Source organism: Xylocopa sonorina, chromosome 13, assembly GCF_050948175.1.
Source record: "Xylocopa sonorina isolate GNS202 chromosome 13, iyXylSono1_principal, whole genome shotgun sequence".
Classification (NCBI taxonomy): domain Eukaryota; kingdom Metazoa; phylum Arthropoda; class Insecta; order Hymenoptera; family Apidae; genus Xylocopa; species Xylocopa sonorina.
The window spans coordinates 2,822,892-2,846,436 of record NC_135205.1 but is presented as its reverse complement, the minus strand read 5'-3'; the positions used below and the strand labels follow the sequence as shown (position 1 = coordinate 2,846,436).

Genomic DNA, 23,545 nt, shown 5'->3' with positions numbered 1-23,545 from the left:
AATTAGATATATGGATAGATTTAACATCTCAAAATTTGAAAGGTAAATTCAAGAACAACAAATAAGTAATAGAAGTAAATTTTAAGGATACAAAAGATAATCAACTATTAACATTAAATACTACATATATATTCGCATTGTCAACAAATTATTTAGCTACTAAGTTTACTTAAATAGTAGCTTCAAATGGAACATATAACTGAGGTAATTATATCTTGAGTATCTTATTAACAATAATTTTTGTACTTTTTCTTTCTTTGTTCCTCTAACTTAAAATTTATCTATGTATTTGGATAGGTAAATTTTGCTGATGTACAAGCAGAAGAACGATATAAGAGATTGGAAAGATCTTTAAAACTAGCTTCGCTTAGGAAAAAAAATAGAAGCCAAAATAAATCCAGATCATTAGCTATATCTCCTATCGCTTCTAACGTTAATTCAGAAACGTTTGATTTCGATAGCAAGGATTCTTTTTCAGAAACCTCCAGAATCGACAGTGAAATTTTATCAGGCAATAATCTGAAGAATATTATGTCAAAACAAAATAGGATCAATGGTGATCATATAACAATAGCTACATCTAGCATGAAAAAATTTAATACAAGAAGTGACTCTCAAAATGATTGTCTTATGATGCCACCACCTAAATGTAGTAATCACTTTCACAATTCTAAGAAATTAAAGAACATGGTAACAGATAATGTTACAAAATCTTTTCCACAAGATGCATGCATTATTTCTGACGTTAGTATTGAATCACCCAAGGGGAAACAAACTTACAAGTTTCCTAATACCAATGGGAAATATATTAGTACTTCTAATTATCCACAAAATTCTCTTGATAATTTTCAAAATAGAAATGGTACAACTTTTACAAAATGGAAAGTCATGTTAAATGAACAAGGCCAACTGATTATTAAAGGAACATTAGAATGGTAAGATATATACACAATATAGAATTCCTATATATTGGTGAAAGTTACTAAGTCAATGTGTTGACTAAAAATTAGCATTTTTGCTTTAACATCTTTTGCCAGTACATAATTATAGAATTGTAATCATTCTAGTATTTTGATGCTCACTTATTATTTATTTTAGTGGAAAAATTGCTCGAAGCAAACCTATAAGAAAGAGATTGACGTTTACTAACATTGAATCTATTTGTAAACATCTGTATCACTTGCAAGGAAATATTGTTGATGATGAATATGGTAAGAATATTTTATATTTAACTATATTTTGCATATCTATATATATTTAAGTTTATTTAATACATTTTAGCATTGCCACAATATGTTAAAGACAAATTTTACAATGGATTTCCTGATGACTGGCAAAACGTACATCAAATCTGGAAGAAATTTGTTGAAGAAGGGTGTAGCAAAAATTTTCGTTGGCCTACTTTTGTTACAGACAGTGATAACGATTTAAGAAGCGATATCACATTTGACACAAACAGTCCTTCACCTGAAGCATTAGACAGGAATTGTCATAAAAAGTCAAGTGCATGTGAAATACCACTTAATTCTGAATATACCTATATCTTGCAAACAAAAGCCAAGCAAAATTCTAGTTTGGACAATTATAAAAAAACTGATTCATTCACACAAACATGTGCATGTGATGTGAACAATGAATGTTTCATGAGTCAATACAGCAATGATAAAGAAAATTATAAGTTACACAAGTCATGTGGAAATTGTTCCTGTATTAGATCTAAAGCAAACATGTTAATCGACAAACTGAACATCATTGTAAATAACGCAACAGGTAACATTCATTCACAAGAGTACACTACAAAAATTACCCAGATTTTTGATCGTTTAAATGATGTTTTCTCCGATGAATTGATTAAAGAAAATGTACCTAATATTGAAGATTTAAGATTGAAACAAAATAAGCATGTGTTACAAAAACGAAAGAGTAAAACGATTAATGATTCTTCAGAGTATGCAAAGTCAGAAGAAATATCATTGAAAAATTCCAGAGATAATAAAGTTACAGATCATAATTTGCTACAAAGGAAAAGGATGTTTGCAGAAATGAATAAGGAAAATAAAAATAGTAATTCTGATGGTGAAAGTGAAACTTATACAGGAATTCCTAAGATATCGATAGAACAAGTAATGCAGAAAAGGAAAATTGTACTAAAACCTCATAAACGTAAAGTAAGAGAAGAACAAATGAATCAAAATTATGATTCTAGCGTTAGCATTATAGAAGATAAGAAAGATCATATAAAAGAAAAAAATTATATGAATTTAGTTACTAAAAATAAAATCGATAAACACATCGAATCCAATACCACAAAAAGAGGGAAATTGGACAAATCGAATAACTTTATAATTGATAGAAATATGCATGAAATGCAGGATCATTTCGTACAGAAAAGCACAACAATTATTCATAAATCTCCTACACATGTGTGCAGTGTAATAAAAAATGATGAATATATGCTTCCTGTGGCTAAAAGAGCTGAGAGTAATATGATAAATATAAATACTTCTATTGATGTTACTAATGAAAAGCAAGATATAAATATTAGAGAACAAGATCAAAATCATCCATATGATCAACAGTCTGAAGAACATTCTGCTAAACCTTCTATAATTAATACAATCACTTTTGATAGAGGAACTACTACTAGACATTCCCAACATTTCTTACAAAATAAAGAAGTAGATCTAGTTGAGAATGGAAATGAGATCATTAAAGACTTAGATGATGGAATTAGAAATGAAAACTTGATGCGTAAAAGGTCTCCTATAAAATCTGATGTTATTAATAAAATGAACTCAAATTCTGTATTTTATAAGGATAAACATTCTGAAGGAAACGCAGAAGTTCAGTCAATTAATGTCAATTCTACTAATTCGAAAAACTCACCAATGAATGCTCTAGAAGTTTCAGAAAGAAATGATTCCGAAGCTACATTTAAACCTAAGTCATTATCTTCTTGGACACCAAAAGTTTTATCTAAACAAGGATTACATTTAATCTTTCAAGGAACATTGTTAAAGTAAATATATAAAATGCGTATCTGTTTATTATTAATTTAGTATAAACTGTATTATATTTTTATAGCGAGCTTGGCCAGATTATGCAAAAAAGATTTGAAACGGGTATAGTACTTCGTCGAATATCACCAACATTGATCGAAACAGTTGAACACGAATTTTATGAACTAGTCGGCGACATGAATGTGAAACATGGTTAGTGATTAAAGTATGACACTTAATCCTTTCGCTATTGATATTCAATATATTTAGTATCCATGCAACAATTTGTAAATTCCACGCCGCTCTGTTCGAGTTAATTTCTGAAGAGGAAACTATCTGAAACCGAAACCGAATTTAGTTAAACTAAAATCGGCATTACTGTATTTAGTATTTATGCGATGACCTGCCGGTTCCAACACTGGCTACAATTTTGCAATTCCTCATAGATTATTTAGATAAATGATTCATATTTAGGGCTTTGAACATACAATTTTGCCATAACGAAAGGATTAATTAAAATATTACATATTACAATTATACTTTATTTATTAATTGTGTGTTATATTTTTCACGAAGACATACCTAAGAAATTGTTGAAGCTTTGTCGTTATGGTTGTCCTAGCCGAATAGAACAATTTTGTAGAACATGGCAATCACTGCAAAGTGGTAAGTTAATGTATAACATAAATGATGGCATTTTTAATAACAAATTGCTTGTGCCTAAACTGCTATTATTAATTCTATAGATACAGAAGAAAAATTAAATAATACAATGTCGGGAGATGCTATAAGTGTTGGTGTCAGTTCCAAAGGTAGAAGAATAATACCACCATTAAGTTATTGGACAGGTAAGAAATTCTCTTCTATCTATAGAAATGACAAGTATATGCCTGAATTATTCTTGAGTTTGTTTTTTAGGCGAACGTATTTCATGTGTGGAAAACGATATGGTGTATCAGCCTGGCAATTTTCAAGATTCTCTAGTATCTTCTTCGCATGACAATCATGATAAAAGTAAACAGGCAAAACAACAAAGAAAAGATAAGAATAACCAGAGTAATTCGAATAAATCAAAAGTATTTATCGTTACTAACTAGCATAATATATATAATAAATGTGACTTTATGAAAAAGACTTTTAATTTTATAATTGCAGAATATGACTTCACCAAAAGTATTGGATAAGAAGGTTACAACCAATTATGAAATAAAAGAAAATAACAATACCAAACAATTTACAATACAAACTAGAGGGACTATACAGGTAGATTTAAACAGTTCCAGCGATGGAAAAGATATCTTATCGTAACAAATACTTTAACTGAGTGTTACTATGTAGGTAATATTTGTGATTCTTTAACTCGTTAATTTTTTCATTTTGATAGAAACATGAGGCTAATATCATCGCTCCGGTATCATGTAACTCCTTAGTGCACTTAACCGATAAACGAAATACGCGATCGATGAATACTGAAAATTTGGTAAGAGATTCATTAATAATATGCAGTGTGTCTGTTTTATTTGGACATGTAAATATCACAAAATGTATAGATAATATGGAAAACTATTTCATGTCATGTCGACATTTATTTTATCTTATAATAAATTTAAAAACGCATGAAGCAATAACCGCTCAATGTATACAAGAAAACGTCAATACCGACCACATATCATAATTAAAAAATTTAATATCTCAATACTGATTTATACGGAAGGTACATACAAATTAGTTACTAGTGTTGTAAAAACATTTTAGTGTCAGATATAAGAATATATAATAAAAAAAATACAATTTTCACTTAAAAATATAAACGTAATTTCTACAGGATTTTTTAAACTTATTTCAAGATGAAATAAATATTAGCACGATGCGGTTTCCTTAATATCGTACGATATAAACTTGTTTCCGTATGATCTACTAGTTTTGCGACATTTACTTGTTTTCAAATAAAATAAGCACACGCCATATAAGTTAAAAGGTGTTTTATAAAACTATTAAGTGCATGATTTACATTAACATCACAGCATGAACCTAGCATGAATCTGGATGCTACAGAAGTGACACTCCCAAAACTGAAGAGGAGAAAAACTCATCATATCAGTCCTGAACAAAGGTAATTTGCACATTCAGTGTTGATATTAATTTTTTAGTCTTACATTTATTATTGTTGTAACAATATATTTATTTAGACCTAGGAATAATCAGCCTACAGCTGGGAAACACCGCTATACGGTATATACATATTATCAAGATTTTCCAGAAAAAGATATTTTAAGTGACAACTTCTCTATGGTAACCGAGGCCTCTCTTAAAATGTAAAATATTATGTTTTATCTGTACATATACATGTCTTACAGTTATGACTAATGTGATGTTTATGTTTAGTTATATTTATAAATAAGACAGATCTGAATGTACTTTTTTTGTTTAGCTCTTTATAGTTATGTTCCTAAATAAGACAGATCTGAATGTACTTTCTTTTGTTTAGTTTTTAGAGAAAAAATAATTTTTGTTTTTTGTTTTAAAAAATATGTTAAGACAGGTATATGTGAAAAGGAATGCAATGTAAAAAAGTGTACTTTAAAGATTATGAATAAATAAAAAATTTTTAATAATGTTTATTAAATGTCTATTAAAAATTTAAAGCAGTAATTTTAATCAACTTCTTCTTTTGCGAATATGTTAGTGTCAGTTTTATTAATGTATTATTAACGGAAACTCCTGATTAACCTCAGAATAGATACAGTGATCAAACTGCAGAAGTAGTGTCAAGCATTCATCGGCGGACTAGAACAGACAAATCAGTGATGGACACAGTTAGAACAAATAAGACGAATTATTTATTACTCAAATTACGAGTCACAAGTCATTTAACGCATTTGTTTCAATGATTACTTGTTCGATCGAATCCAATGGTTCGTCGATGACGAATACCCAATACTATAACCGGAGTTTGATCGCTGAATCCACTCTGTTCGTCAGTGTTTTTTGTTAATAATGAAGTAAGGATAAAAAAAAGAAAAATCTTAATTATTTATTGTTAAACCTTATAGAGTATTGGAGTACTCAAATAGTAGAACCTCGAATATTAATGTTTAATAATATTTGTTTCCTGAGTTTAGTCTTATTTGAGAACCACTGAGATATAAGGGTGTAGAGGGTGGTAGTTTAAGGGTAGCGGTGCGCCTGTAAGATGGCAATATCTTCATTGCTATACCAGAAGAATAGTACCTGATACGCTATTTTTATAAAAAGTTATAATTTTAGAAATGACTGAAGTCAAGAAAGACGATGTTGTTAAAATATTGCATACGTATCCTCTTTGTAGAGTAAGTAGAACGTAATTTACACATACTATATTATGAAATACATTGAAAATAAATTTCAGTTTCTTTTACCAACGTTTGATCAATAGAAGACGTCAGTATACGAAAAATAATATTTATAATTTTTATTACATATTCTTTTTACTATACAGTAATTTAAATATTGTAAAGTATATTGCTATATATGTGTATATTAGCAAAATTTATTTGAATAAGAGGAATTACTAAGATCTCTTTACAAATTATCGAAAATATAATGTTTACATATCTGTTACATAGATTGATATATACATATATTACATTAGTTTAAAGAATTAATATATATTACAGAAATCTTGTACATTTTTTTAATAAACTGTCTATATATTATGCTTATTTTAGAAATGCGATATGACAGATGAAATGAAACAAGAAGCGATGGAATTGTGCGTCACCGCGGCAGAAAAATACGCGGATAATTATGAAAGTGTTTCTCGAATGATCAAAGAGACAATGGATAAAAAATTCGGAGCCTCTTGGCACACAGTCGTAGGTGAAGGCTATGGATTTGAAATTACTTATCAACTTAAACATCTGTTATACATGTATTGCGCTGGAAATTTAGCGATATGCATATGGAAATCAGCATAGTAAAATTTATATATAATTTGAAATATGAACAGATGTACAAACTATATATTATATATATGGCTTTTGGAGAAAACGTAGTTTTATACAAAAAGATTTCTGCTATATATAAATAGACTTTCCTAAATCACTACAAATGGGCATATTTATGAATTAATATTTTGTATATTTTAATAAAAGACAAGTACTAAATTGTAGCATGGAAAAACTACACACAATAGAAGAAAGTAGAAATTTATAAAAAGTAATTTGTAATTTTTATACAAATGAAACATATAGTTCTGCACAACAAAAAATATGTTATATTGAAATACTTATTTAAAAAATTGTATGATATATTTTTTTCAATTAACAACAGTATTTAGTTGTTGCTTCTTAGTGTTATTTAAATGAAAAAATACTTATATATTGACGAATTAATATTTAAATCTTATCGTGATATTATTATATAAAATTTAAATCTAACTTAATGTGTACAATGTTATGTGAAAAATATCACTATTGTTATATGTATATATGTGTTTCTATGTAACCTTATTTGTATAAAAATATTTTGTGCAATCATGTAATATTACGTAAAATATAAAATATATGTTATAAAACTTTCAATATCTATTTTGTTTTAACTATTATTAATGTTATCTGGGACATAAAAATATGCAAATTTTGTGCAATTTGATTCAATTGAATAAAAAATTTTTTCTGTTTTTTACAGGAATTGAAATATAAACCTTACATTAGTCAAGAATTATTTTCTATATGTCCAGTATTTTTATTATTTCATTATTGAGAAGTTTCACTTCCAGTTTCTTTCATTGAAACATTCTGTTCAAAATTTGTATGTTGTACCATTCATGTAAATTACAATACATATATTTTTTTAGATTTACATTTTATACTATCTATATAGTAAAAATGCAATATTCGTAAAATATAATGTATCGTATGATAAATACAGTACATTCAATTCAATAAATATATATTAAATGTTTTTGCAATTGCTTTCAAAAAACTCACAATGTCAATTTTCAGATTCCACGTGCATTCATGGATTTATTTCCATATTTTCTTATATGTTGCCATATAAACGTTATATTATAACAAAAAATGAAGACATTTTTGTCAATCCATGTACTATATAATGAAATTCATGGTCTAATTATTTTTCTAAACATTTATTTTTGTATTTAATTACACTATAATTTTATAAACATATTAATATATGTTGCTATACATTCTAATATAAGGACGACAATTTTAGTTGTAAGAAATGTATCGATTATTCATAATTATTTACCTTTCACAGCATTCCGTGACTACACGTCTATACACGTTTTCTTTCTTTATTTTGATTTAAAAGATATGAAATGCTGTTCCAAAAAATATGACAATCTTTCGGTTAGTTTCAATATTCACGTAATATTTACGTAAGGTAACACAACGAAGCACAATTTTTATGTAAGACGTATTTAATGTATTAATTTATAATTTATAATGTAATTTACAAAATTCTTTTCACAGATAACTATTCCATTTCGAACAGTTATTATAATGCATGCTGGAACAAACAGTTACTCTATTTAAAAAACAAAACATGTAACTTTACTTAAAATGAGATAAATATTAAGTAATACATATCACATTTTTACAACGATTCCATAGCAATAATTTGGTGAACATTACATATTTACATAATACACAGAAAGGATTTCAAAGTATGAATAAAATTTTGTTATGCTATTTAATAGTAGTAGTAATTACAGTAATAATAATACCTCCATAGTTCGTTTTAATTATTTACTATCACCGTTAATAATACATATGCTTTCCATTTTCCATTTCTGCAAGATGAATTCTCTAGTATTTACAACTCTTACAGAAACTTCTACACGCGCCGCTAGATCATACGTTCCAGGGGCTGGAAGTACAGCTTGTAATTTTACAGTACTCCTTGTTAGCGGTTTTATATGAGAACAAATCGCTGAGTGACAAGCATATCTGTAGTATGCAGATGCTTGAGGGGAATACAATTGCGTTTTTATATTTGGAATATAACTTTCACTGAAAAGAAATAGTACATTTTGTAATATTACGATCAATAAAAATTTCACGTTTGAAACTTGAATGCTTCATAAATTTAAATTAATCCTTATTGTGCGTACATTTCTTCATTGCCTTACTAGTGCATACAGAAGTCACATGTGTCCAACGCGTTCACCTTCTATTAGAAGTTAATACATAATTCGAAAGAAATTCATGCAGCTTCTTTCAAGTCTCAACAGATAGTTTATATAATTGTTTAAAGAATATATAAAGATATTTAAGACCTTCTTTAGAAATTAAAAATATAGCAAAGACTTTATATCGATAAGGAGAAAGTGTTTAGATGTTAATGATCCTCTGTATGATTTTAAGCTTTAAGTGATAAATGAAAATTATACTTAATTATACCGCACGATATCTTTACAATCGTGATATAATAAGGTAAAGACGGAACACTATTTTCGATTTTTTTTTACAAGATATCGTTTGTCCCATTATATTACGATTGTAAAGTCACTTTGTATTGAACTACTATTTTAAACAAATTGTTTTTAAAATATATTTTTTACCTGCTGGTGCCTATTGTATTGACTTTGATATCAATTTGTGATTCTAAATGATTCTGTATGTGCATAATTACGGGAACAAAACATAATCGACTTCGTTTAAAATTATGTGTAATCTGTCTATCGTGACTTAGAGAAAAAGAAATTATATTCTTCAAAAATTCTGTTTCCGAGGCTTCCTCTTTATTAGTCATAGTTAAAGAATCGGGTACGTTTCTATCTGGCCCAAAAATCTTCAAACGTCCAGCATACTCGTTTGATTCAACTTGAACTTCTTTGGGATATTTATAGATTGTATTCAACGATTCAATATCCAGATGATGTTGACCAACTGTTTGCCTCATAATAATTCCATTTTCAGTTATCTTCGCCCGCCAACTGAGAATTAAAGTTGAATTTAGTATCATAGTGGCAGACAAAGTCTTTTGTTCCATTTTTTGCGGTAACCGCTGCGATTGTTGTACGTCAGCTACATTTTCATTGACATCTAATGATGGAATATCTTTCCTTTCTATAAAACTGATATACGGATAATTCATGTCTGATTCGATAGAATCGTTTTCCTTAGTTAGAGATACATCAGAGAATTTTGATCCACCTCCGTCTTTTTTCCTTAACTTGAGCATTAAATGAAACATTTCTTGAGGTTGTATTTTAATATTTGTTGATAAAACAGAGGAGCTAAATATAGACCAAACATCACTTTGAAGCAACACTTTAGATAAAAGTATTTCATTCGTAATTGGATCGTGAATTTGATTTGCATTCTTAATGCACACTATTAAGTTTAATGTAGGTGAAACATCTTTAAATAATACACTTCTCGAAGCAGAAGTACTAATTTGTATAGAATCCAAAACATTAAAATGCCAAGTGTGCCTACAAAGTCGATGTTTTATCACACTTTTCGAATCAGTATTTTCATAGTAGAAAAGCAAATCTAAGCGATTGATTCCTTTATCATGAGGCGCTTGAATCCAAAATGGTCTTGTATACATCTCTCCAATATTTAATATATCATTATTAAATGATAATGGAATCTTCATTATAAGTCTGTTACTTTTTTTTGTCGTTTGCTCTAAAATCATAAATAAAATAATAATAATAATATAATTTTCAATTAATATAGAATATATAGAAGTCGTATTTACCTTCCTGCATATTTGTGTGATCATCACCTAATGAAAAAAGTTTAGTATCCGTCGATGCTACGTAAATTTTCGACAGTGGTGAATTACCTACATTCTTCAATGTAATGTCTATTTTCTTAATTTCACCGCATAACATTTCCGAAGGCAATTTGCTAAAGAAAATCTAAAAGTAAACCTTTGGTAAACTACATTACGCATAAGAATTAAATATATAAATATTAAATAAATATACCTGCATGAAGGGGGCCTTTTCAATGATATTCATTTCTAATCTATAATCTACACCATACATATTTGTACCAGGTTTTTCTTTAACATTTTTTAACTTAGGCCCTCTAATTTCAAATAACCTTTTTCCACTAATAGCCATTGTTGGATTAACGACTGGTGGATCTATTACGTGCGTTGGATTAGATAAATCGTAACTTAAACCTAATATCTTTAACTCTCCTACTTCTTTTGGTACAAGGCATAATATAACATTTTGTTTAGAAGCTGGTTGCAAAATAATTTTTTCAATTACTTGCGTTTCTACTGGTTTCAAATTCTTTGATGATCTCACTTCGTTTGTAATTTGTTCATTCCCGGAAGTAAATGACCATAACAAAGACACGTTGGACAGTGGCAGCGGTATATGTAACGGATTGTATAATTCAACACAAAAATGCACTGGTTCGTTTAGTACTGCATTTGGTTTCACACTATTGTTACTTGTTGCAGAATATAACGCAATCGTAGGTTTGAATATCATAGGTGGTGATCCCTGAGCTTCTGTTAATAACATTTCTTCCATTTTCGACCATCTTACATCGTCGCATTCTTCAACATCAAATGAAACATTACTTGCAGGAATATTATCTTCGTGTGATTTAGCTATAGGACCGTACAATACTTTGATATTATTACTATCTATTAGCGGTAACGGCAAAATAGGAAGTTCTTGCTGATTTGATAAACCTTCCTGTAACAGTACCTACAATGCATAATTAGTATGTAGGATTTGGTACATATGTATACAAAAACTGTACACGATTAACCCTTTGAACATGAAGTGCCACTGTAATGGATTTCTGCAGACCTCAATTTGAAACTAAGTGCTGTTATAATGACTTTCCTATAAACCATGTTACTTTGTTTCGCTTTTTTTAAAACATAACTGCGACAGTGAAAATTTTTCAAAGCAATGAAGTATCATTATAAACGATAGTAATATCATTGGGTCATATTCAACATTATAGTTTTGAAAACTTTAATGCTCAAAGGGTCAACAATACTGCATGTACCTACATTATGGATATGTAAAAATTCACGTAAAAATGCAGCTTGTTGAGTAGCTGGTTGTTTACTATAAACATTTAATAACTTCTCAAATGCTTTAACTGCTTCGGTGACTTGTTTTAATGATGCAGCTTGTCTGCCAATTGTAAAATGTATATGATCTTCAGCTAATGACCAACCTCTTCCACTGTATACCTAAATAACGAATATCTAAGCGTAGAAATATGAATTGGTATTAATGGTTTTACTAAAAAGAAACTAAGAATACCTGGTAGGCTTGTTGATAACAACGTAACGAATGTTTCCTTTGGCCAGCTTTTGAAAACCGATGACCGGCAAGAACAGCATGAAACGCATACTTGCGCATCATTTTTGGCCCAATAAAACAATAAGCAGCTTGTTCTAGCAAGAGTGCAGAACGCAAATCGGAATCCTCACTAGTCATGCGAATTAATTGTTTAGCAGCGTCTCCGTATAAACCTCTACCTTTCAAGCATTCTGCACTGAGTAACGTTGCTCTTGTTGCAAACTGAGGCATTTTACAACTGGTTGAATAAGTTAATATTGCATCATCCATGTATTCAATAGTTTTTCTATTAGTTTCACCCTGCATGAACGCGCTTAAAGCAGCCATTTCGAGAGCACCCGCATAATAAAGCCAAGCTTGATCTGCCGCAAAATCTCTCTTTGCACTGTGATATGTCTGATAGGCAAGTGAATAATGACCAAACATGAAACATAAGTCACCTAAGCGACGCAACTGCAATTCTGGAGATTCTGTTGTATAACTGAAACCCAAACAAGCTGGAACTTTATTGCTATGCAAATTGCTGTTATACGATCAAATAATATATAAACATTAATAAACATACATTACAGCATTTGATGGAGTAGGTCCTGGTATACCAGGTTTATTTGTTCCAAACCATCGCCTTGTAGCGCTAAAAAGCGATCTACTAACACCTTTTTTATTTGAAATTACATCGTTCAGCAAACCAATTTGTTTTTCCACATATGGTAATAAACTTTTTAAACAGAATTCTGTTATCAACGCTCGCAGTCTTTCAAGATCTTGCGTAGATAATTTAGCACCATGTTGTGTCGCTACATAATTAGGAGAATGTGCCCAAACATTTACATTTATTGGAGCATCACTGATCATTTGTCCTTTTCCATATAACACAGAGCACTGCGACTTGTCAGCTGTTGGACTTAAAGGATGTATTGTTACAGATACAGCTTCTTGTCCAACCTCTAAATGTGTATTTGTTGATTCTGATATCTCAGAAGAAATGCTAATAGTATCATTCAGATCTGGAGAAACCAGTATAGAATTTTGTGGAGCTACTGGTGTTCCAGCCTGACTTGTTCTAAAATGCGAAACTCACATTTACTTATATATTTCACAAAACTTTAAAAGGGAGAGCACATGAAAACACATATTAGTTATGTTCCTATAAACGAATTACATATATTTAAACAATTTTTGTCCATCACGTTTAAAAAAATAAAATTAACTTAGCACTGAGAATAAAGATGAAGGTAGGAACCATAGAACACAGTTGACACATGTTTTCGTAAGTATGGCTTCCCTCTTAAAATCCATGTTAAAATGCAACATACTTATCAGTATCTGTAGTAAGTTCATTTGGCATTGAAGAAACACCACTGGTGTCGGCAGGTGTCCGCGGAGAACTATTTTGTTCACTACCACCTGACACTTCTGAATGTTTTATTAAAAATTGACTCCAAGGATCTGGTAAATGAGTATTGTCATCCACTTGACCTGGTGGTCTTGAATTCATTTGTAACAAGAAACAATTATTAGCACCATAAATATTTTTCATTTCGGTAAAAACTTTTTCAGCCCTATAAAGATTATAATCAATTCATTTTCATATAAACAAAATTTTGTATGTAAAACGACAGAAAAATAAAAATAAATACTTGTTCCTATCATCCTGTAAAGTATCATGTACTAAGATATAATATCTAAGCGTATTGTTATTAAACCATTTTGGCAATTTTCCAGGTATGTTTTGATGTAACTGTGCACCCATAGTTTGTATTTTCTCCAGCGGATTATCCTCCGCTGTGGAAATTACTATCATACAAGCAAGAAAATGTTTGGTGAACTCGTGATCCGATGGGAACTGAACACTCAAGAACATTTCTCTCCATGCTTCAAACCAAGGAACCGATACTGGTATATCAAGCTCTGTTGTTCCAATTTGAACGGTGGTTGTATGTTCGCACATGGAAGAACTAACTGCTTCATTTAACATTTTTCTCGCGATACTGGGTTCTGGTGGTTGTGCATTAACATCTTGTATAAAAAGGCGAAGATTCTTAACGCTTATAGTATTTCCTTGAGGATCTTTAAAATGACCTATTAAAATAATAAATATACATTTATATAAATTAGCTGACATTTCGCATGGTATACATAATGCACGTTATAATATAATTCAAATTCAAACAGTGAGAATGAAAAGTAAAAATTTATTGGTATGCTTATATTGATACGAAACACATTTGGTATATTTCCTTAGTCTTTTACAAAATATTTATCGTGAAAATTATCTTTATATCATAATCACTGAAATGTTGATTGAATGTAACAAAGATTCTTATATCTAAACCAATAAAACAACTAAGCAGCTATCTTTTGTTTATTGTTATATGAAATTTTTGGTTTTTTTTAACTGACTCTATTATTATTACTTTAATGTCGATATCGTGTAAATCAACAGTGCATAGTACATTGCCTTAATACATAAAAAGAGTTGTGTGTGTGGACGAAACCTTTACCTTCAGTATTTAATTTACAAAACGGTTGCAGAAGTTCAACGAATGACAAATTATTCTTTTGACACACGGCATCGGCTATGGTTGAACATACCGCAGCGATTTGCGGAGAGAAAGCGTTACTTATAAACTCTCTAGGGGTTAACTTACATTGAGCCATGATAATTGCTAAAAATTCTACAGGTAATCAAGGTTACGTGTTACTAATGAGTATAATTACACCGAATGCTAATCATTTTTGGCGCTACATTATTGTCCTACAATTAGAAGTTGTTGACAAAAGCCAAACTCTCAACAAATCCCGAAGTCATAATAAACATCTCTAACGAACAGCTGTTCCGTGAATATTTATCCGTGAAGGGTAAAAATATGGAGATGACATATAAGTATCATAGTATCAGCCGGAAGTGTTCGTAGACGGAAATTCTGTGCATTACTTTTTCCAAACTTAATCCTACAGATGGCAGATATTTGAAGTAGAGGCTACATGACCCCTTATTTATATACTCAGAGTCTCTACAGAGAGTCACATTCAAAAATACGAGCTATATAAAAAGTCCATCATATTTATTAACGAAAAGGTAATATTTATCCAAGTTCGTTAAAATTTACTGCGTTTGCATATAAAAAGCTTATTGTTTATATTAATTCAACGAACTTATTTAAATCATTAGAAATACAAATTTATTGAAGGTGTAAATTTGCATTGGTATCAAGAAAGGTAAGAGTTTTTGGTGGATTTTATAATACATTTATGTGTAAATGTAACGGAGGCGTTTGTTAATTTTATGAATTAAAAGTTAACACAGGCGAATGTATCGATCTCGAAACAAGCGTCGAGAGTATCATTTTATTGCAACTATCGATAAGCATTGGTTTGCAATCTCTCGATTGTTGCATGCACGTATTCCGCGTATACATGCACATGCACTGACACAGTAATTGCTTTGGATCATCTTGGACGAAATGAGATCGCGCAATCGTTGACAAGTTTTCGCAAGGCACGTCAGTGTTTTCAGTCAAGTTAAGTTTACACTGTAATTACGCAAAGAAATAGTGCACGATACAAGCATACTCTGACAGGTATATTGTTATGGTTAATCTTATGTAAACGAACTATCAGCTTGCATATTGTTGTACACATAGTTTACTTTCACCCACGGTATATATAACAATTTAGTTTACAGTATGCTAGAAACGTATTTCTTTAAAAGTAAACATACTCTTGTTCGTATCGTAAATCAGGATTTAAATAGATTTCACTGTGAATGCGAATACATGTTTTTGTGGTAAAAATATAGAGTTCGTTTTTGGGTTCGATTTGAATGTTACTTGTCAATGCGAATACTCATATTCAAAACCTTTTCTGGATATAAATACATTTGTACGTATCATACGTGGGTAACAGACTTTCTGAAACAGATTAAAATACTTGATAGTTCTGCTTACATATACAAATTATAAGTATGTTAAATTTTATGTGAAAAATGTAATTTAGAAATATCTTTTCTTTATGACATTTCAGTTATGACATTGCAGATAATTTTATATCGAATATTTTAATGTATATTAACACTTCGAGCAAATATTTAATATTTGTACAATAGTATGTATGTACCAATACTAAAGATTCATAAAAGAACATTTGGATTCAAATATTGGAAGATGTTTATGATCCGAATGTGTTGTTAAATAGCTTAAATTTTTCTTATATAAATGATTATACCATATCAGTAAATAAAAGTAATTGAAGTACATAATATAAAGTAAGAACATGGCAGGAAATGAGTCTATCATAATACCAAACATAAAACAATTGCATGAAAAGGATCATGCATCTACTTCTAATACAGATTATTCTAGCATCAGAGGAAAGGTATATTCCGTAATCTTCTATTTTAATAATATACGAACTTATAATATTAATCGATACATTGTAATTAATTTCAGAGTATTTTGGTTAGTCCATCTGAAGATCAGTATGAATTGTTACTTAGACGTTTAAAAGAGAGGATTCAAGATGGTGGCAGTGAAACAATTTTTGACATTGGCATTGGTGAAGGTTCGTAATTCATTCATATAATACACATACTTTTTATTAACACGTTAGATCTAGTAATGGGTGTCAAAACGACTTGTTTCATTTTAGATGGTTCAGAAGATGGTTTAAAAGAAGATGAGTACGAGGCATCTGTTGCCACTTTACAGTCTCTTGCTGCAACATTAGAAGCAGACTGCGTACTTTTACGTCAGAGCAAAGTAGATCAAGGCCTTATAGGACAATATCTAGTACGATTGCGTTTAGATAGACAGGATTTCTTAGAAATCAGGTAGTTATTTTGCATATAGTTTTTAAATAAATACATTGTGTATTATTAAAAGATATTAAGTAAATGCATTTTAATTATAGAGTTGCTGTTGTTGGAAATGTTGATGCAGGAAAATCAACACTTTTAGGTGTATTAACACATGGAGAACTTGATAACGGTCGAGGTTTGGCACGACAAAAGTTGTTTCGTCACAAACATGAAGCTGAAACAGGACGTACTAGCTCAGTTGGAAATGATATTCTTGGATTCGATAGTGTTGGTATGAAAACGAAATAGACTGGTATTATTGAATATTAAATATTATGTATTCATATTTTACATCTTGATATATATGCAACATATTTGGCATTTAGGTAACGTAGTAAATAAGCCTGAACATGGATCTTTAGATTGGGTTAAAATATGTGAGAAGTCTTCTAAAGTTATTACATTCATTGATCTTGCTGGACATGAAAGATATTTAAAGACAACTGTTTTTGGGATGACAGGCCATGCTCCTGACTTTGGTAAAATTATTTATTAATTTTAATTAAAAACGTATTTATGTGTATACATACAGTTATTTCACTATTTGGATTTTATAATAATCAATTACATAATAATAATTAATTATAAAAAAAATAATATATCTATATGGTGGTTTAGGTATGTTAATGGTCGGTGCAAACGCTGGTATTGTTGGAATGACAAAAGAACATTTAGGCTTAGCTTTGGCTCTGTCGGTTCCAGTATTTGTTGTGGTCACAAAAATTGATATGTGCCCACCGAACATATTGCAAGAGAATTTAAGATTATTAATAAGGATCTTGAAGTCCCCAGGTTGCAGGAAAGTACCTGTTACTGTGAAAACGCCGGATGATGTAGTTGTTAGTGCTACCAATTTTGTATCAGAACGGTTAGTTTCTATCTTTGAATGTTATTAAGTGATTAACTCTATTGTTCTAATATAATTTATATACATATATATATATATATATATATATATATATATATATATATATATATATATATATATATATATATATATATATTTATTTATTTATTTATTTATTTATTTATTTATTTATTTATTCAGGTTATGCCCTATTTTTCAAGTATCAAATGTAACAGGAGAAAACTTAAATCTTCTTAAAATGTTTTTAAACTTATTAACTGCAAGAATGACAAGTCATGAGGATGAACCAGCAGAGTTTCAAATCGATGACACATACTCTGTACCTGCAAGTATTTCATTATCTATTAAATATTTATGTTTCCAAATTGAAAATTGTTTTAATCTATATTTTTGTATAATTTTTAGGGAGTTGGTACTGTAGTTTCTGGTACAACACTGAAAGGTGTTATAAAATTAAATGATACCTTATTATTAGGACCAGATCCTCTAGGTCGTTTTATTCCAATTGCAGTAAAAAGTATACACAGGAAGAGAATGCCTGTTCGTGAAGTTAGAGGTGGTCAAACTGCTAGTTTTGCACTGAAGAAAATTAAAAGATCACAAATTAGAAAAGGTATGGTAATGGTCGCACCAGCATTAAATCCACAGGCTTGTTGGGAATTTGAGGGGGAAATTCTTGTACTACATCATCCTACAACAATAAGTTCTTGTTATCAAGCAATGGGTAATTTTCTTTTTTCTTTAAATATTAGTTTGTAAAGTTGATTGAAAGAGAAAGTCACTTGCTGTTTTAATCCTCCATCAATTGACAAATTTCAGTGACCGCTGGTATTTTGAAAAGATATATCAAACTATTTTAAGAAAATAACATTTTTAAAGTAGAAAGTGACTTTTTATCTACCCTGTATAATTGATCATATTTTCTATATTTAAAGCTTTAAAATCATTTCCAGTACATTGTGGAAGCATAAGACAGACAGCATCTATAATTTCTATGTCACAAGATTGTTTAAGGACAGGAGATAAAGCATTGGTACGCTTTAGATTTATAAAACATCCTGAATATATAAAACCAGGACAAAGAATGGTATTTAGAGAAGGACGTACCAAAGCAGTGGGTAATGTTGTCAAACTTATTCCATATTCTAGTACTACAATTACACAAACATGTAGATCCAATAAACCAAATAAAGCATCTCAAAATCGACAAAGCTCCTCATCTGGAATACAAGTATGTAATAAAAGTGATAATTATCTTTACATAAAGATATAGGAATTTGACATAACGATAAATATAAATTTTTATATTAGCCATTAGATGCAACCGAAATGAATTCTTCATTTGAAGGACAAACATCAAAACAAGAGAATTTGCTTCAAAAACCTAACAAAAGTCAAAATAAAAAAGGTAGAGGACGGAGAGGAGGACGATCGCATAATACTGGAAACAGTATTATTCAACCTTTATCAGAACAAAATCCTCCGACGAAATTATAAACTATGTGTTATGTACAGAAAACTCTTGAACGTGTACATACATATATACGCACTCCATATGTACAGATTGTTTTACAACGCTCGAAAATTAATATAATAAAAATTTTTTATTAAAAAATAATTATTAGTTCTTTTTAATATATCACGTTAGAAACAAAAAATATGTGCAAAGATCTTTTAATTAATTTTCGAGAATTGTAAAATACACTGTTCGCAACATGTATTATTTTAATAATTATTTATATTGAAACATTTATAAAATTATTTCGTTTAAATAATGGAAATTTTATATAATTGTGGGGTCATATATTCTTAAAGATTACGATTTTTTTGCCCTATTTAGAAATTTAGGAAAAGCCCCTAAACTATTATCTGTAACGCACATCGTGCTTTCAGAACCCTATTAGAGTACAAATTGTCTTTCACTAAGCATTTCGAATAAATTATTAAAAATTTAAAAACGTTTTTAAAACGTAGAAAAAGAAATGTACGTTGTTATTCATAAAGTGTTTTATTTTTATAAACACAGGTGTATCTCTTAAAATATTATTAAGTAAATATAATCTATATATAAAAAGAAACATATGTACTTATTTCTTCTATTAAATTTATTTCTTATATTGTAAAAAATGTTATATTCAATATCAAACACAAAGAAATGAAACCATTAAATTACACTTTTTAGTTACAGTATATATATATATAGTAGTTACAACATAAAAGTATGAAATTTTGTATAAAATACATATAATTAAGTAATATCATATTCATTCGTTATAATATTTAGAAAAAGAATACAGAAGCTTCAGTTTTTTGTATTAGATTAAATAATAACATAAACAACTAAATATTCATATTTTTTATTGCTACAAAGCGCTTATTACAGTCATAATTTTTTGCAACTACATCAAGTCCACAATAAATTACAGCTACGCATTTTTACAAAGATCATTTTGGTTGATTTTTCTTTATATCACTTTTTACATCTTCTAACTTATTTTTAAGCTTCTGTGAAAATGTTTCTAATTTTTTAATTAATTCTTCACGGTTAATAAATATATATATATTACGCTGTTTACTTTGCATTAACAAATATGCTACAAATTGTGCAGAGCGCCTGATTGGTTTTGAATCTGCTAATTTGTTTATTAACTGTTCATTCTGCGTTAGATATGTAAGTAATATACGGATAATACCCATATTTATATAATTTGTCTTTTTTGCAGGAAAGAAAAATTTATACTTTTGGAACTTCAAATGTGCACATATTACGATACTTCAACAAAAGCTCTCGCTTTAGTCTAAGTTGTTTACGAAGAGTTTCAAGCTTCTGCAGTTGTTCCTCTTTACTGTATTCAATTCCTGGTAATCTTTTAATCTGTAAAATATAAGAAATGTAATAATTTTTTTGTAATAATTTTTGTAGATTATCTTCTTAAGAGATTAACAAACTAATAAATACTTCTAAATTATTGTTTATTGTAACATTGTATATCGTATACCTGCGCTCGTGCAGAATCTAACTTCTTTTGTAGTTCTAATATTTTTAGACTTGTATCCTGAGATTCTTTAGCTTTCTGAGTAGTGTCATGCGGATCTTTTTCAACACTAAAAATAAATCAAGTGCGCAAATAATAAAAACATTGTGTAATAAAAGTACACTTTTCCATTAACAAGTTTTATTTAAAACAAGCACGGTTTCAATATTTCAGTACATGTATACATGTATGGTGAGATTCACGTGCAATTATGCATTAATATATTAATATTTAAACGTTCTTAAAATAACTACAGTATTTTTCTACACTCGTACAAGTTACGATTAAACAGTGGAACAAATATTTATAAACAAATAAAACGTTAACCTAATAGATGATTAAGTTGACCAAAATATTTTTAGAAATCACATAAGTAAGAAGACTACAGTGATATGAACTACATTAGATTAACGTTTTAACGTAAAGACGTTCATAAAGGTTAGGTATTTTACATTTTTATTTTGTTGTAACTTAAAATGATAACAGCACGACACAATCCCTCTAATTGTTACAGTATTAAAAGTCGCATACCTCCGAATTATCTCGTATATAAGCGGTAGTATTTCGATGTCCAAGTCGTCTACAGTAAATTGTGAACGTAAAGGGGCCTCCTCTAATAATTCTGATTCCATCATAACATTTTAGAAGTTAATATTACTTTATCTGTACAATATATACGTATAACAATTTTGTATATTTCCATCCCCTCTCGTGACTTAAATCACGTTCGCATAAAAACGTCGTCGATTGAAGATTCCCTTAACGAGGAAATTTTCTGATTGTCGACTAACCTCGTGATCCTCACTTGCGACTCAGTTCAGTGTGGTCGATTCTTTCCTTGTCTAACATCGTTGAGAACCACAAGGTAGTGTTTACGTTCACTCGTCTTAATCGTAAAATATCCAAAAATATATCGAGCATCTTGCTATTTAATATAATTTTTAATTATTAAGTAAGTTTGTACAAGTATTATTTTTTTAATTCCACAATATTTTTTGTTTATTATTGATAGCCAGTATGGGGCGCCGACCAGCTAGATGGTATGTATTATACGAATTTACTCACTTCTTAATGTTTCATTGAAATAAATAAAACAAACGATTGCTTAGTGTCTGTTTTCTACATTCGTTATATTTTGACATAAATTATAAATAATTGTAGAAATCTTCAGTTTGTGACATTTGAGGTTAAGGATTATTATGCACGCTAATTTTATTACGATTATACAGTGTTTTTCTTTGTTTATAGCTATTTCTCACATAAATAATTTGTATATTTTTCATTAAAGTTATCGGTATTGTAAGAACAAACCGTATCCCAAATCAAGATTCTGTAGAGGTGTGCCCGATCCAAAAATCAGGATCTTTGATCTTGGCAAAAAGAAGGCCTCCGTAGAAGATTTTCCGTTATGTGTACATCTGGTGTCTGATGAATATGAACAGCTCAGTTCTGAAGCCCTTGAAGCTGGACGTATTTGCGCAAATAAGTACATGGTGAAAAATGCTGGAAAAGATCAGTTCCACATTCGTATGAGATTACATCCATTCCATGTTATTCGTATCAACAAAATGTTGTCATGTGCTGGAGCTGATAGGTATGTCAATAATATTGTACAGATTTTTATTAAGTAACCATTAATTTAAGGAATTGCAATTCCAATTCTTTTATCATGTATCAATATGATACATTGCCTATTTAATATAATGATGACATCATTAAGAAAATGATGACATCTTTAAAAACAGATTGAAATATTTTGAAATACAATTTTTTTAAAATATCAGATAAAATTGTAGATTAACTATCTTTCTCTGATTTTGATGATTTGATTTCAAGATATTCACACAAACAGTTGTTACTACTACAATAAATTATGCTTAGAGGGAAGGAAATAGTATTTTTACATTTCTATAGATATTGTACTGAAATTTCAAATAGATATAATCAGATAATGAATCAATGCGAAAGTATTATAATATTTAAATTACAGAATACATTGTAGTTAGCTTTGATTAAATTATTTTCTTGTTTTTTTTATTTTTCAAGGCTCCAAACAGGAATGAGAGGTGCTTTTGGTAAACCACAAGGTACCGTAGCTAGAGTACACATTGGACAACCTATTATGAGTGTACGTTCATCTGATCGCCATAAGGCTGCCGTAATTGAGGCACTGCGTCGTGCAAAATTCAAATTCCCTGGGCGTCAGAAGATATACGTTTCAAAGAAATGGGGCTTCACCAAGTACGATCGTGCTGAATATGAAGACTTAAAGATGGGTGGCCGTTTGGCTCCAGATGGCTGTAATGTCAAATATTTGCCTGAACATGGACCTCTTGAAGAATGGAAGAAATTCAGAAAAATTCTTGCTGTTGTTTAAACAAAAGATAACTTTTTGAATATTGATTTCATTAAATCAATTAAAAACGAATACGTATTATTAATCTTACCCTAAAGTTTGTTTATCTTCATATTATATTATTGTTTACT

The 23,545-nt window shown here is 29.5% G+C and overlaps 7 protein-coding genes across 8 annotated transcripts; 4 read left to right on the top strand and 3 right to left on the bottom strand.

Annotated features, from left to right (window-relative positions):
- The first annotated feature begins 159 nt into the window (after nt 1–159).
- Nucleotides 160–5,398, top strand: LOC143430126 (uncharacterized). The gene is made up of 15 exons (XM_076906125.1): nt 160–204; nt 298–935; nt 1,099–1,211; nt 1,282–3,019; nt 3,085–3,212; nt 3,576–3,665; nt 3,746–3,847; nt 3,918–4,075; nt 4,155–4,275; nt 4,338–4,361; nt 4,430–4,636; nt 4,714–4,739; nt 4,863–4,937; nt 5,024–5,112; nt 5,189–5,398. The coding sequence occupies exons 1-15, from the start codon at nt 187–189 to the stop codon at nt 5,316–5,318; spliced, it is 3,657 nt and encodes a 1,218-aa protein (XP_076762240.1). The 5' UTR covers nt 160–186; the 3' UTR covers nt 5,319–5,398.
- Nucleotides 5,399–6,143: 745 nt separating this feature from the next.
- Nucleotides 6,144–7,159, top strand: LOC143430246 (dynein axonemal light chain 4). Its single transcript, XM_076906324.1, has 2 exons — nt 6,144–6,328; nt 6,707–7,159. The coding sequence occupies exons 1-2, from the start codon at nt 6,269–6,271 to the stop codon at nt 6,953–6,955; spliced, it is 309 nt and encodes a 102-aa protein (XP_076762439.1). The 5' UTR covers nt 6,144–6,268; the 3' UTR covers nt 6,956–7,159.
- Nucleotides 7,160–8,124: 965 nt separating this feature from the next.
- L(3)76bdm (trafficking protein particle complex subunit 8 homolog l(3)76BDm) lies at nt 8,125–15,236 on the bottom strand. 2 transcript variants are annotated; one of them, XM_076906709.1, is made up of 11 exons: nt 14,802–15,236; nt 13,938–14,379; nt 13,614–13,859; nt 12,863–13,360; nt 12,259–12,778; nt 12,000–12,185; nt 10,945–11,685; nt 10,713–10,875; nt 9,565–10,639; nt 8,728–9,013; nt 8,125–8,510 (listed from the first exon to the last, which is right to left on the bottom strand). In XM_076906709.1, the coding sequence occupies exons 1-10, from the start codon at nt 14,956–14,958 to the stop codon at nt 8,746–8,748; spliced, it is 4,296 nt and encodes a 1,431-aa protein (XP_076762824.1). In that variant the 5' UTR covers nt 14,959–15,236; the 3' UTR covers nt 8,125–8,510; nt 8,728–8,745. The 2 variants fall into 2 exon arrangements, with proteins under 2 accessions (XP_076762824.1, XP_076762823.1); XM_076906708.1 differs by lacking the exon at nt 8,125–8,510 and having other exon boundaries at nt 8,669–9,013.
- A 482-nt stretch (nt 15,237–15,718) lies between these two features.
- Gtpbp1 (GTP-binding protein 1) lies at nt 15,719–19,641 on the top strand. Its single transcript, XM_076906190.1, has 11 exons — nt 15,719–15,881; nt 16,324–16,674; nt 16,749–16,860; nt 16,948–17,128; nt 17,209–17,387; nt 17,482–17,634; nt 17,774–18,023; nt 18,204–18,352; nt 18,433–18,747; nt 18,977–19,254; nt 19,335–19,641. The coding sequence occupies exons 2-11, from the start codon at nt 16,573–16,575 to the stop codon at nt 19,518–19,520; spliced, it is 1,905 nt and encodes a 634-aa protein (XP_076762305.1). The 5' UTR covers nt 15,719–15,881; nt 16,324–16,572; the 3' UTR covers nt 19,521–19,641.
- Nucleotides 19,642–20,279: 638 nt separating this feature from the next.
- LOC143430171 (protein NCBP2AS2 homolog) lies at nt 20,280–20,720 on the bottom strand. Its single transcript, XM_076906194.1, has one exon. The coding sequence runs from the start codon at nt 20,718–20,720 to the stop codon at nt 20,469–20,471; it is 252 nt and encodes an 83-aa protein (XP_076762309.1). The 3' UTR covers nt 20,280–20,468.
- Nucleotides 20,721–20,724: 4 nt separating this feature from the next.
- On the bottom strand, nt 20,725–21,739 carry Med9 (mediator complex subunit 9). Its single transcript, XM_076906193.1, has 3 exons — nt 21,590–21,739; nt 21,023–21,128; nt 20,725–20,898 (listed from the first exon to the last, which is right to left on the bottom strand). The coding sequence occupies exons 1-3, from the start codon at nt 21,691–21,693 to the stop codon at nt 20,758–20,760; spliced, it is 351 nt and encodes a 116-aa protein (XP_076762308.1). The 5' UTR covers nt 21,694–21,739; the 3' UTR covers nt 20,725–20,757.
- Nucleotides 21,740–21,807: 68 nt separating this feature from the next.
- Rpl10 (ribosomal protein L10) lies at nt 21,808–23,486 on the top strand. Its single transcript, XM_076906086.1, has 4 exons — nt 21,808–21,923; nt 22,071–22,098; nt 22,347–22,652; nt 23,105–23,486. The coding sequence occupies exons 2-4, from the start codon at nt 22,076–22,078 to the stop codon at nt 23,433–23,435; spliced, it is 660 nt and encodes a 219-aa protein (XP_076762201.1). The 5' UTR covers nt 21,808–21,923; nt 22,071–22,075; the 3' UTR covers nt 23,436–23,486.
- Nucleotides 23,487–23,545: the final 59 nt, after the last annotated feature.

What these genes read in the sequence shown, in the direction of transcription:
- LOC143430126 (XM_076906125.1), top strand. An exon ending in TATACAGGTAGATTTAAACA is followed by an intron (nt 4,276 to 4,337) that starts GTTCCAGCGATG and finishes GTTACTATGTAG; the next exon opens with GTAATATTTGTGATTCTTTA. An exon ending in TATTTGTGATTCTTTAACTC is followed by an intron (nt 4,362 to 4,429) that starts GTTAATTTTTTC and finishes GTAACTCCTTAG; the next exon opens with TGCACTTAACCGATAAACGA.
- LOC143430246 (XM_076906324.1), top strand. Translation starts at nt 6,269, where the DNA reads ATGACTGAAGTCAAGAAAGACGATGTTGTTAAAATATTGCATACGTAT. An exon ending in ATACGTATCCTCTTTGTAGA is followed by an intron (nt 6,329 to 6,706) that starts GTAAGTAGAACG and finishes TGCTTATTTTAG; the next exon opens with AAATGCGATATGACAGATGA.
- Gtpbp1 (XM_076906190.1), top strand. Translation starts at nt 16,573, where the DNA reads ATGGCAGGAAATGAGTCTATCATAATACCAAACATAAAACAATTGCAT. An exon ending in TCTTGGATTCGATAGTGTTG is followed by an intron (nt 17,388 to 17,481) that starts GTATGAAAACGA and finishes TTTGGCATTTAG; the next exon opens with GTAACGTAGTAAATAAGCCT. An exon ending in AGGCCATGCTCCTGACTTTG is followed by an intron (nt 17,635 to 17,773) that starts GTAAAATTATTT and finishes ATGGTGGTTTAG; the next exon opens with GTATGTTAATGGTCGGTGCA.
- LOC143430171 (XM_076906194.1), bottom strand. Translation starts at nt 20,720, where the DNA reads ATGGGTATTATCCGTATATTACTTACATATCTAACGCAGAATGAACAG.
- Med9 (XM_076906193.1), bottom strand. Translation starts at nt 21,693, where the DNA reads ATGATGGAATCAGAATTATTAGAGGAGGCCCCTTTACGTTCACAATTT. An exon ending in ATATACGAGATAATTCGGAG is followed by an intron (nt 21,129 to 21,589) that starts GTATGCGACTTT and finishes ATTTATTTTTAG; the next exon opens with TGTTGAAAAAGATCCGCATG. An exon ending in TAGATTCTGCACGAGCGCAG is followed by an intron (nt 20,899 to 21,022) that starts GTATACGATATA and finishes TATATTTTACAG; the next exon opens with ATTAAAAGATTACCAGGAAT.
- Rpl10 (XM_076906086.1), top strand. Translation starts at nt 22,076, where the DNA reads ATGGGGCGCCGACCAGCTAGATG. An exon ending in GGGCGCCGACCAGCTAGATG is followed by an intron (nt 22,099 to 22,346) that starts GTATGTATTATA and finishes TTTTCATTAAAG; the next exon opens with TTATCGGTATTGTAAGAACA. An exon ending in TCATGTGCTGGAGCTGATAG is followed by an intron (nt 22,653 to 23,104) that starts GTATGTCAATAA and finishes TTATTTTTCAAG; the next exon opens with GCTCCAAACAGGAATGAGAG.